The sequence below is a fragment of the Nanorana parkeri genome, unplaced genomic scaffold (assembly GCF_000935625.1).
Source record: "Nanorana parkeri isolate BGI_ZX_2015 unplaced genomic scaffold, ASM93562v1 scaffold65, whole genome shotgun sequence".
In the NCBI taxonomy this organism is placed as follows: Eukaryota; Metazoa; Chordata; class Amphibia; order Anura; family Dicroglossidae; genus Nanorana; species Nanorana parkeri.
In genome coordinates, this window is record NW_017306333.1 from 1,313,124 (window position 1) to 1,325,640 (window position 12,517).

General features: G+C 44.1%; 1 protein-coding gene across 2 annotated transcripts; it reads left to right on the forward strand.

Annotated features, from left to right (window-relative positions):
* Positions 1 to 670: 670 nt before the first annotated feature.
* Positions 671 to 11,575, forward strand: YEATS4 (YEATS domain containing 4). Of its 2 annotated transcripts, XM_018576354.1 has the most exons (7): positions 671 to 992; positions 8,369 to 8,488; positions 9,681 to 9,747; positions 9,837 to 9,931; positions 10,413 to 10,505; positions 10,714 to 10,801; positions 11,335 to 11,575. In XM_018576354.1, exons 1-7 carry the CDS (start codon positions 942 to 944, stop codon positions 11,502 to 11,504), a joined length of 684 nt encoding a protein of 227 aa, XP_018431856.1. In that variant the 5' UTR covers positions 671 to 941; the 3' UTR covers positions 11,505 to 11,575. The 2 variants fall into 2 exon arrangements, with proteins under 2 accessions (XP_018431856.1, XP_018431857.1); XM_018576355.1 differs by lacking the exons at positions 9,681 to 9,747; positions 9,837 to 9,931 and having other exon boundaries at positions 11,335 to 11,569.
* Positions 11,576 to 12,517: the final 942 nt, after the last annotated feature.

Genomic DNA, 12,517 nt, shown 5'->3' on the forward strand with positions numbered 1-12,517 from the left:
TCAGGCACGGAGGTTCGCATGCAGTGTGTGAGCTGAGCGCAGCCAGATGAAGAACTGCATCTTCAGCCAATCGACTCGCGCATAACAACCGAATGGACTTTGCATCATGAAGCATGGGTTTATATGCGCAAGCCGATTGGCTGAAGATGACATTTTTCATCTTGGCCTGCTCAGCTATTTGAGCTCTCTCAAGCTGAGGTGCCGGAGTAAAAATGGCATGACACACTTTATGCGAAGGTCCGCACACCACCGCTCCACACTTCTTCGTGTGCAGTGTGTCACAGCATTAAGAAGGACCCAAATAGGAGTGGAGAAGACTGGGTTGCAGCATCATGTGACCACAACTTAAGGTAAGTAAAAAGCGCTTTTGGTTAGGGATTCAGTTTTTTTTATCCAGTGATCAGTGGGGCTTGAAAAGGGTGAAACGTACCCTGCAGTTAGGCTTTTAGGATATATAAGCTAGGAGAAAAAAAAAACTAGGGAGCTCCTTTGCCTTGGTGCCATAAGCATAAGCAACTTAGAACTTAGTGTTTATTGATTAATCCAGCTCTATATGTACACCAGCCTCACAGCCTGACTCCATACTGAGAACTCCGCCCATGAAACCTCCCCAACCTTCCTGCACCACGTGACTGTAGTGATGAGATCGCGTCACTATCAGGCTCCGCCCTTGTTTCTTCACCACGCGCGCTCTCTGTTGTGACGAGGGGGGGAGTAGGTTTGCCTGGATTGTACCATTCTCACAATAGCATAGGAGGGTACCGATTGCGGCGGAAGGTTAGTCTCTGGACATCGCTATCCGCTGGTGTCGCTGAAATTGCCTCAGCACAGTGTGCGCTCCCCGCTATCTGCTCGGCTTTGTCTGGTAGCTCCGTGCTGCGAGAGGCGCTGGCTCCTGTGTGAGCTGCTCCTGCCCCTCCCCGGCCGCCTCCCGCTGCAATATGTTCAAGAGGATGGCTGAATTCGGCCCGGACTCCGGAGGGAGAGTGAAGGTGAGGGGCTGGGGACCCCCTGTAAGTGTCTGGCCGCGGTGGGCTCCCCTTTGTCTTGCAGGGCTTAGTGTGGGGGGCCTACTCTCTATGGCACTGCATTGTACGTCCGCGGCTTATTTACATTTTATCCCATTTTGTGTGCCAGGCGGTCATACATGTGAGGGAGTTCTGCTCACCGGGCCACCACACAGAGGAATAATAGACATTCTCATAGAATTCTGGGCATGTCAGCTGTTCCAGCCTTCCATTGATTGTACTGTACAGTGACTATTGTCTCTGGATGCTTAGGGCTGGTCTACAGGGATGTATGTGAAGTACATTTCATTGTAAAACCCCAGGACAAAAATTGAATATATTGCAGATTACCAGTCCTTATGTGGTGACTGCATTAGTTTTATTTTTTGTTTATCCTCCCTTTTTGTTATCACCTGGAGATCCTGCCCTCACCTAGGGTGACAGTGCCCACTTCTGCCACGTATCTGGAGAAGCAGGTTGTCACTCTTGGTTCATGGCTACAAAACAACTCCCTTTTACCTCTTCGTAATGGGGAGGGATTGTATAGCTTGCAAAGATGGCTGGGAACATTGGTAACTGATAAGACTGAAGCACAGAAAGTTATTGACTCAAATGATTACTGGCAGCACCTTCCATACACTCATTGTTGGGGTTTACATATGCTTTCATCACCCAAATGACACCCTAAACATAGGATTCCCAAAGCCACAGCTGCTTATAGAAAGTATTGTTGTCTTACAGCAGAACTAACCCCTTTTTGCACATTTGTCATGTGACAGGAACAGAAATGGATATGTTAAATTAAAGTGCATGAAAAATGCTCTTAAACACGTCTTTTCAGGCACTCCCACTTACGTCTGTGGGACCAAAAATGCACAATTTTGCCCAGAAGAAGAAAAGTCAGCACTCCGCTTAGACATCAATATACAAATGTACTGAGATAAAAGGCATAACAAATCCAACACATGGAAAAGGTGCTAATGCATTCAGCCATGGAGAGACCTTGGTCATAGCTACTTGGACACCAATGTATTCAAAGGGTCAAGTGGTGCTCAGCCAATGGACCATGTGTCCTCCCCAGCACTTTGTGCAGGGTGCTGTACAGGCCAAAGCCCATGGTCCTTTTTAATGGAGCCCTGACCCTTAAGACCCCACTACTATATCTTCGCTGACCACTGCTCATCTGTGATGAGGATCAAAAGCCCCTCGGGTAACACTCACCCAGCCCGCATAGGTGCTCAGTTCTCTCAAGGGTTATATCTGCGGCGTTGGTGCGACTGCGGTGCTACACTTTTAAGCAGTAGTTCAGCTTTAAGAAATTTAAATTGGGGCCATTATTTGTCTCCCATGCGGCCTTGGGGCATGAACTACGTGTGTGCAGTCTCCTTCCCGGGTACTGTATTGCTCATGTGTACACCATTTTCTCTCTTGTTGCATGCAACTCTACACATGGCAGAAACCTTACTGTTACACCCCTGAACAGCGCTGCTTTTACAAGCCTGGGACACCTTGGTGACTACAGTGTCTGGACACAGGGCACACCTCTGGCCGCGAGTTTTGAGGGGGAATAAACCTGACTGATCATAGATAATAGGTTACAGGAGTTGGGGGCATATGGGTCCCTCATGGGCTTTTATGAGGGTTTAACCCACTCTGGGGACCCAATTTCTGTTAGTCCAATGCTGTGCCCTTCACTGATAGCATGAGGGTCCTGCTCTGTCTGGAAGGCCTAATACCTGGAGAGGATCCAGCTGTAGGGGCCACATTTATCCTGCTCCCTGAGAGAGCCTCTCTGACTCTCCTCTGCCTGTGTTAGCACTACCTGAGGGAGAAGAATGACATTTTCAGTCTTCTGAAGTCATCTAAGGGAGGGGATCTCTTGACATTTTCCCTAAGCTGCACAAAATTCAGTCAGACAATGCCACAATTGTGCCTTACATCAACCAAGAGGATTCCAGAAGTCAACTGGTTCAAAGAGAAACCATTCCTCGTACTCCCCAAATGCTACGATGGCTAGCACTATACTTCCGGTATCAAGAAGCTGAGCAGCGAGTCATTACACGCTGCCCAGCTTTCTGATTGGCCAGGAAGCCGGCTCCATGCTCCCTCATCACAAGTGACGAGGGAGCATGGAGCCGGCTTCGCCGGCCAATCAGGAAGCCTGGGCAGCGTGTAATGACGTGGCGCACGGCTTTCTGATTGGCCAGGAAGCCGGATTTATGTTCCCTTGTCACTTCATGATGAGAGAGCATGGAGCCGGTTTCCAGGGCCAATCAGGAAGCTGCGTGCCCCGTCATTGCACGGCACCCGGCTTCCTGATTGGCCAGAAAGCCGGCTCGATGCTTTCTCGTCACCTAGTGACGAGAAGCATGGGGACAGCTTCCCTGCTAAGCGGGAAGCCATTTGGCGAGTCTTTACACGCAGCCGGCTAATCAGGAAGCCAGGTGGCGAGTCATTACACGCAGACTGACTTCCTTTATGGGACTTTAGGTATCGCCGAGTACTGGAAAAAAAATATCTGTACTCGATACCGAAATACCAGTATTGGTGCATCCCTAATAGGAAGTGGTCTCACCAGCTGGAGTTCAGTCACAGCCTCTTTCACAGGCCTGGCGCTACCGCAAGGCAAGTTAAGCGGCTGCTTGAGGGCGCCCAAGGTGAGGGCAGAAAAAATTGTAGAAGTTCAAGTGACGGCAGCAATATGGATGGAGCGCCGGGCTTTGGTCGCCGCCGTTGTAAGCTCGTCCCCGCCCCTACCTTGTCCCTGGTGCGCACGCTTCGTGTGTGGCTGCAGCATAGATAGGGATACAGGCTTTGGCTGCTGTAAGCTCGGCCCCGCCCCCACCAATAGCTTCTCTCTGGTGTCTGGACAGCTGAGCATCCTGTCTGTGTCACATGGTGCCTGTGTCCGTACAGTGCCCGATTCACTGTGACTGCACTGCTGCCATCTGGGTTCTGGATCTCTCTGAATGTGTAACCCTTTTGATCAGGTGAGACCCGCGTGCCCCCCGCCAGGAAGTTCTCACCTGCAATCCCGCCAGCGAACTTTCTCGCAGGAGACAGTGAGGGGAGAGCTGCACTCGCAGCCCTTCCTCTCAGCTGTCACATGAGTTCTGGCACAGTCTTGTGCTAGAACTCCTGTATTGGAGGTGGCAGGGTCAATAAAAAGAACCTGTCACCTCCATATGCTATCGCACAGGGGATTGTTAGCTCCTGTGTGATAGCGATAAAGTTAAGTGGGAAAAAAATTTAATTACAAAAAATTTTTGATAAAACATAAAATAAATAAAAATTATGAAAAAATAAGAAACATAATAAAAATGATAAAAAGTAAAATATAGTAAGATTAAAAAACAAGTAATAAGAAAAAAAATAACAAATAAAAAAAAGATAAACAAAATTATAAAAATAATCAGATAAATACATATTTAATAAAGTAAAAAAAAAAATTAACATTTAAAAAAAAGTGATACAAAAGTAGAAAAATTAGAGGTGCACCAAAAAGGAAATTTCAAAACCGAAATGAAAAATAAAATGTCAGACCGAAACCAAAAATGTTTTTTTTTCTAACCTTTTAAAGTTTTTTTTAGCAGCCGTCTGAGGACGCGCGGGGGGAGGGGGTGGCGCAAAAATGAAACTTTGCCTGTGTAGGAAAAAATACTTGCACCGGCCCTGCTCTTTCAAGCCTCTTGTCACAGGTTTGACAACAGCTGAACAGGTTTGTAGCCAGGACCAGGGATCCCTGACCTTTCGCTGTGGTTGCCTTGGTGACTCCATGTGATCAGTTCAAACTGACCTATGCTTTCCTTCCCTGAAACTCTTTACTGTCCTTCAGATTGTCTTGGAGGACATTCCAGTGATCCACATTGCCCCCAAGTGACTCAGGAGACCCTGTCACGTGGACATAGTCAAACTCCTGGCAGACTCCATGGGCACTTGCATACCTACTGTCACAGGGTCTGGAATTACACCCTTCATTTTGATCACTGGCTTTACCAGCATGGTTGATGAAGCCCAAGTCCTGAGGAACAGAGGCCTTTGGACATTGTCATCTTCACGCTCCCTAAGACTAGGATATTGACCTCCCAAAGGGTTTACCATGCAGCTGGAAGGTGTATTTTGCTTACATCCTAGAAAGAACTACAGGGATGAGTTTTATCCTTCCTCCAGTGTGGCCTGGACCAGTGTTTAACCTTGAGTACCATTAAGGGTCAGATGTTTGACTTGGTGGTTTGTTTCTTTTTCTGCTTGCCTCACATATGGTCAAGGCCTTTGTGCAGGGGGTGGTCCTTTTTCCACCTTTTCGTGGCAGGGACTCCATGGGACCTTAATCTGGCTCTGTCGCCCCTTCAGAGGCCGCTCTTTTAACTGATTAGGGAAATCTCTCCAAGTCGAGAGTTACTCGCAAGGTGGCCTAACATATAGCAGTTTCTTCTGCAAGGCGAGTTTCTGAATTAGCGGCTTTGGCGTGTAAGGAGCCCTTTCTGGTAATCCATAAAGATAAGTTTGTATTTGTCCCCCACCTTAACCTGGATGTTGTTTTACCATCCTTGTGTTCTGCAACATAGAACCCAAACATTATAAAGACTTTTATCTCCACTGTTTGGATGTAGTTTATGCGGTTAGTTTACCTCTCTGCGACTGCTTCCATTCGCAAGTCTTGCTCTTCTCTTCACCAGTTCCACTATTGCTAGGTGGATTCATCGAACAACCTCTCAAGCCTGCGATCTGAACGGGAAATGTACTACTTCCGATCACTGCACAGTCCATGAGAAGTGTTGGTGCTTTTGGAGTGTCGTGAAGGTTTCCATTATATATCTTAGCTGTGCTTCTTGGTGGTCTGCACACAAATTGGTGGACACAATCCTTAGCTTTGTCAGGTCTATAGATCGGCCTAACATACAGGGGCATTTGCATGAGAATCAAACCAGCCTACTGAATGCAAGATATATTTATATCTGCCTGGTTCAAGGTGAAGCTGTATGATAGCTTATTACAAGCCTAGCCTGGGAACTGTCAGACTAAAAATATCTGGACTGCACTTCAAATTAAAAGAACTATTGGCTAACCTTTTTTGGCCATAGTTCTCTTCAGGGTCACAGGAAGACACAAACTAGTGTTCTCTGGTAACCTAAAACTCAGTATATAGCATGCTATTGCCCGCTATATGTTGAGAGCGCAGAGCCGCGACTGATCCTGACAATACTCGAGATCCACCCCACAGGCTGATTGACAGCTGGCTCTTTCTGCCCCCTCCCTGTCTGTTTCTCCAGTCAGTGCTGGAGAAATGGAGAGGGGAGAATCCCTTCTGGGAGTGGTGACTGAAGGTCACTGCTTTTTGCAGGCAGAGGATCAGAAGTCTGTGATTGGCAGTATGTGTTCGCTGACTTCCCAATCAATAGAGCCGACCAGCTTCAGTGTCACAGGTGAGCTTGAATTATGGGGATGAGTGTTTTTCACTCACCCCATAATTCTCCTTTTTTAGGGCAGGTTCACACCATTTTCTGGAATGCAGTGCATTGCGTTTTTGCCGCGATTGGAAATAGTTTTTTTCGCTTAGGTGGTCTTACATGTGGGTTCCAGTGCGTTTGGATGCGGTTTTATGCGTTCCAGTGCATTCCAGACCAGAAAAATCAGGACAAGCAGTATTTGTCTGGTCTGGAATGGGCTGCGCTGGTGTGAATAGAGGCCAGAAATAACATAGGGATGCATTTTGGGTCTGGAAACAATCTGGTCTGATCTGGAGATGATCCGGGCATGGTGAGAATGGGCCCTTAGGCTTAATTCATATTTAGGAGTTCAGTTTGAGGTCTGTCTAGGCTGAGCAGTACAAAATTATAGCAATGAAAGTTTAAGAATGGCATGAGAAAGCAATAGTCCAATCCCCATCGTTGCATATCACCAGTTTGTCATACCCTTCTCATAGTGTGGCTTTGTTTATGGATATCCCATTTACACAGATGTGAAACTCATTGTAAAGTGGACCTGTGCTGTGCCCAAGCAACAGGTTCTAAAATGGGCAAAGTTCAAGGGACTGCTTCCAAGTTACAGGAGATTATTGTCATGTGACCCTGGTGAAGAAACTCCTGTAGATTAACGTTAATTTATACTTTTATAATATAAACATAGTAAAAGATTAGCACATCAGATGTAACCGGTCTTCTTCTGTTTGGGAATCCTAGTGTTGCTAACCCTTTACGTGGCTGTAATATTTTATCTGTGAATGTTGCACTACCCTGACATTGGAAAAAATAAGCTCTGTGAGCAACTTGCAAGCAGCCACAACAACTCTTTGAAGCTGCTGTGGAATTGTGAGATCTGATCTGTGCTTTATTAAAGCCAATCTCTGGGCAAATCATATCCTTCCACTCTACACCTCACTGATTTATACAGTTTTGGAGCGTTTAGGTAGAATTTTAACAGAAGGTGTACCTTTTTAAAGGCAGCTGTTGTGGCTTGCTTGGGCTTTGTTTGGCGTTTATGCGATCAAAATCATGGATCAGTTGTCATTGCAGTTTCAATGTCCCCAGAAGGCACCTATTACTGTACTTTAGGTATAGCCCATGCACACTGCAGCATGCAGACACATGAGAACATATAACTGCCCCCATGTTGATGTATAAATTATGTCAGGGGTACTTAATTTAACGAAAAAAACAATACCGGCGCCTCTGGTTGCAAGATGGGCTGGTTGTGAAGTTGGCTTAAACACTCAAAAGGCAGCTCTCACTGGTCAAAAAGACCATCGATCTAGGAAACAAGGGACAAGACAAAGCGCCTCCATAGTGTAAAAGGGTAATTTATTTGTACAACACGCAAATGAAAATGTACTTACAGGAAAGTCGGTGGTTAAAAGCATACAAATGGTGATGAAGTATAAAATCTCTAGCAGCGGAAGTCTGAAGGAGTACAGCACATCAGCGTCCTCTGCCCCCTTGAGTTCTAAAGGTCTACGCGTTTCAGTGGCATGCCCCCCTTCCTCAGAACCTCAGAGAACTCTCCTGTATCCTGCTCTTTTAAATACAACGGTGACCAATCGCAGGATTTTTAGCAGATCACATGGTGGTGTTTAAACCAATCTCCGGTGATTTGGATTTTAGCTGACACCCGTCTGACAGGCACACGAGTGTTAACAATAAAACCTGATTGTTACTTATCAGTTGAAAAGAATCATTACCTATGAGTATTGTCACATTTAACAATAAACCCAAACTTACAGTTTGGGTTTATTTACCGGAGATTTATTCACCGGAGATTTGTTTAGTTTTACAGCTAATGTTTTAACATGTAGTTTTGTGAAGTAGTTGGCATGCGTTTAGACTCTGGTATTGTAATATGTTTTTATATATATATTTTTTTAGGGAATTACAATTGTAAAACCCATAGTCTTTGGAAATGTGGCACGGTATTTTGGTAAGAAGAGAGAAGAAGATGGCCACACTCATCAGTGGACAGTTTATGTGAAACCATATCGTAATGAGGTAATAATATTTATTGCATATGTAGAACTGACACTTTTACAGCATCCAGCCAACAATTTTTGATCTTTTCTTCATGGTCCTTAGGACTTGTGTAAGTTGGTGTATGGGCCTGTGTCAGCGGGCTTTTGTTCGCTCCAAGCAGGTTTCTGCATCCCCATACAAGGCTATAGGAATGTAAAATCTGCTTAGCACACGTAATATGTACCGGTCAATTAATTCTGATTGATCTCAGAAGTATCTCAAACTGATGTTATTGACACAAGTGCAAAGCCCATGACCCAGGAAGGATGCAGTTCTTTTATGGATAATGTTATATCAAATGGCTGTAGGATTGCATGTATGTCCTTGTTGGTGTACACAGTGAAATGGAGCTTGCTTTCAGAGAAGAAGCCAGTTTCTGGTTTGTTTGCTATCTATGCACTGATGTACATGGAGGAATAAAAGCTAAACCACACAAGGAAGAGGACGCATTGCAAGTCAACACTGCCCTGCAAGGTTCTATATGTCTAACACTGCCTTTTGAATACTTTGAAAATGCTTCACAAATATGAGACCAGCTTGGCTTGATGTAACTATCTATTGAGCCAAGCTGAAATAATATAAGTTTGCAAAAGAGATCTACTTTGAAGTTAAAGTGGACCTTTACCCCCTTTAACTAAAAATCACATTGGCGTGCAGCTCTGCATGCTGATGATAAAAATCATCTTATGTTCATGAGTTTAAACATATTTCACTTGTACTTACAATTACCGTTTTTCCACTTCCTGGTCCTCTTTGGCATTAGTGATGCAATCGTGCCCAAGAGTAGCATCCTGGGAAGGTTACATCAGCAGAGCATTGCTGGGAAATCTTATCTGTAATCTCATGAGCTCTCAGGGAAAGGCATTTTCCTCCCCTGTGATGTGCATGGTTCCATGTCCTGGGTATATTTGCCAGAGTTCCAGGAAGTAAAGGGAGATAGATTCTTCTGCCCTTAGTAAAAATGGCCACTGTGAGAAGAGGGGGGGAGGAAAAGAGAAATAAGGTATGTAGAGAAGAAAGAGCCGGCAACTATCTAGAAGGATGTGTTTGTAGATTGTCATTCCTAAACATTTCTAAAGGTGTCTTTGTTATTTTAAAATTTATGGGGAGAGTTCCTCTTTAATATCGTATTAGCTAGTTTTAATACCGTATATGTTTATGTTGCTTTCAGGACATGTCTGCCTATGTGAAGAAAATTCAGTTTAAGCTGCATGAAAGTTATGGAAATCCATTGAGAGGTATTTTCCTTTTTTTGTTCTAAGAAAGAACCTTTTTTTTCCTTCCCGTACATCGGTTTTCATGGTTTACTTTTTCTTTTTCTTTCTAGTCGTTACCAAGCCTCCCTATGAAATCACAGAGACAGGGTGGGGGGAATTTGAAATCATCATAAAAATATTTTTTATTGATCCAAATGAAAGACCAGTAAGTATTTGCTTATTTTTTGTATTGTGGAAAAGAATCAATATCCTATTACATAGAAAAGTTCTATAAAGCAGAATTCTATTAGTCCAACACGCACGGTACAGAACAAGAATTCTATTAGTCCAACGCACGGTACAGGACAAGAATTCTATTAGTCCAACGCACGGTACGGGACAAGAATTCTATTAGTCCAACACGCACGGTACAGGACAAGAATTCTATTAGTCCAACACGCACGCTACAGGACAAGAATTCTATTAGTCCAACACGCACGGTACGGGACAAGGAGCTAGATTTTCAGAACTGAACCCTCAGAAAATATAAGAAAGCGGTAAGAATGAACATAGCTGTAACTGGTCTTGCTGTATAGTGGAATGACATTCCTTTTGTTTTCCTTCATTGTTTAGCATTCCTCAATACTAAATACACATGCCTGACATTGAAAAAACTAATGTCTGTATTTTATACTTAATGGTTCCAGGTCACTTTGTACCATTTGTTGAAGCTGTTTCAGTCTGACACAAATGCTATGCTAGGAAAGAAGACTGTCGTTTCAGAGTTCTATGATGAAATGGTGAGAACCTTTTTCTTGGTTGTGCTTTTTGGCTGAACAGGGTTTGGATTAAACACATAAAATATCTAGTGCATGGATGAGCAAAAAGCATACATCATTCTTTTTTTAGTTATTGGTCAATGTAAAGGTAATTGTATGCTTTGCAAAGTAACTTGTCATAAATTGTATTGGTCACATAATAATATCAGCTTGTTGTCCATGTATTTAGATATTCCAAGATCCAACCGCTATGATGCAGCAGCTCCTGACTACATCACGCCAGTTAACGCTTGGAGCTTATAAACATGAAACAGAATGTAAGTGAAATGTTACTTTGTAGTTAGACTTCCCTTGACAGTAAACGAACATGTTTTATAAGATAACCTACTAATGATTTATAGTCTGCTATATATTTTAACTAGCACAGAACCACAGCTGTGTTTCCTTAAGTAGATAATATTCAGGATATCTTGGTGTGCTATAAAGAAGGTACCAGAGTAACAGGAAATAGTGCACAGATTGTGATAACAAGCCACATAGGCAAAAGGAAAACCGAGAGAATGGTGTTCCTGGTGGGATGTCTGTTCCGACTCCTTCACTGCAAAAGCAAGGATGCCAACCACTTAACTCGCTTCTCTCCATTATCACCAGCACAAAAAAATAGCATCTTAATGTATATTGGACTTTTGAGTGTACTCGCAAGACATTTCCCATGTGGTCCTGTGCAGTCAGATGTTTTTTAAGCCATAGGAACAAGTGTACCATTCTTGCTTTGCACTGGGTATTTCTCCAGCTTCATGTATATAAACAGGCTCTTTTCAGTTGTTATATTTTCCTTCTCCCCTATTAGTTACAGAATTAGAAACAAAAACTAAAGAAAAGGTGGAAGCTGCCAAGAAGAAGACCAGCTTTGAAATTTCAGAGTTAAAGGAGCGATTGAAGGCCAGTCGGGAAACAATAAACTGTTTGAAAAATGAGATCAAGAAATTAGAAGAGGATGATCAGTCTAAAGATATATAGACTATTGTAATGATCTTGTACAGTTTTTATGGTGCAGTGTTTGTTTTTTTACTGTAAATACATATTTGTAAGTATATGGTAGCATTTCTGATCTCCGATTGTGTTCCTTTTATAGAACAGTTCAGAAGCACTTTTCTTTCTCGCCCATTAAGGGACACAGGAATTCAGATAGTAATGTTATACTGCCAGCTACTGGAGGAAAGAAGGCCACAGTATAACCCCTCCTCTACCCAGCATGCCTCAGTTTTTTTGCTAGTGTTATAGGAGGATGGATATCTTTTCCCCAGCTCTACTGAGAAATGTCTAACCAAAGCTATCCAGATTGGCATTTCCTCAGTCAGGTTTTGGAGACCATGCCCACACCCTCTTGGACTGAATGTGTGGGGCTAGCCTGGAATGTGACCTTCAGGTACTGGGCTCTGCATTGTTGCATTTCAGACTTGAGTGTACTGGTTGAGCTAGTGGTGAAGTGCCAGCGTCGGCTGCCATTTGATGTGTGGGGCTTCTGGTGTGTCCCTGTGTCTTTGAGGGATGGGCTACCTCCAGGCATACTGCACTCAATGTATCCATTGCTATACTGTATATGCTCCGAGGAGCCTTGACGAGGCATTGTGGCTTCCACATATTTAGCAGAAATTGTGCAGCAAACACCTCCACCTCCTGTTTTTAATGTTGCAGAGTTAAGAAAGCATCTCCCCTCTCTTGCCACTGTTATAAGAGCCTTGTGGAATTTTGATCCCATATCTGTTCCTACTGCCTGTCTGCCAGCTGGCCAGGTTCCTTAAGTACTTGAGACCTAGCTTCCTACCATGAGTCTTTACATTGCTTATTGCACTTATGGCTGTAACACATCTAAACTCAGGGAGGGGACAGACCAGCTGTACTGGGTGTTCCTGCCACGCTGTCAAAAAACTGATCTAGGTCTGTCTGCAGTGTGCCCTTCATAGTGCCAATGGCCATAGTGTGGCGTTATGTGGAAGTCTATCCCCTCCTCGATGTCGTCTCTGGCTCTG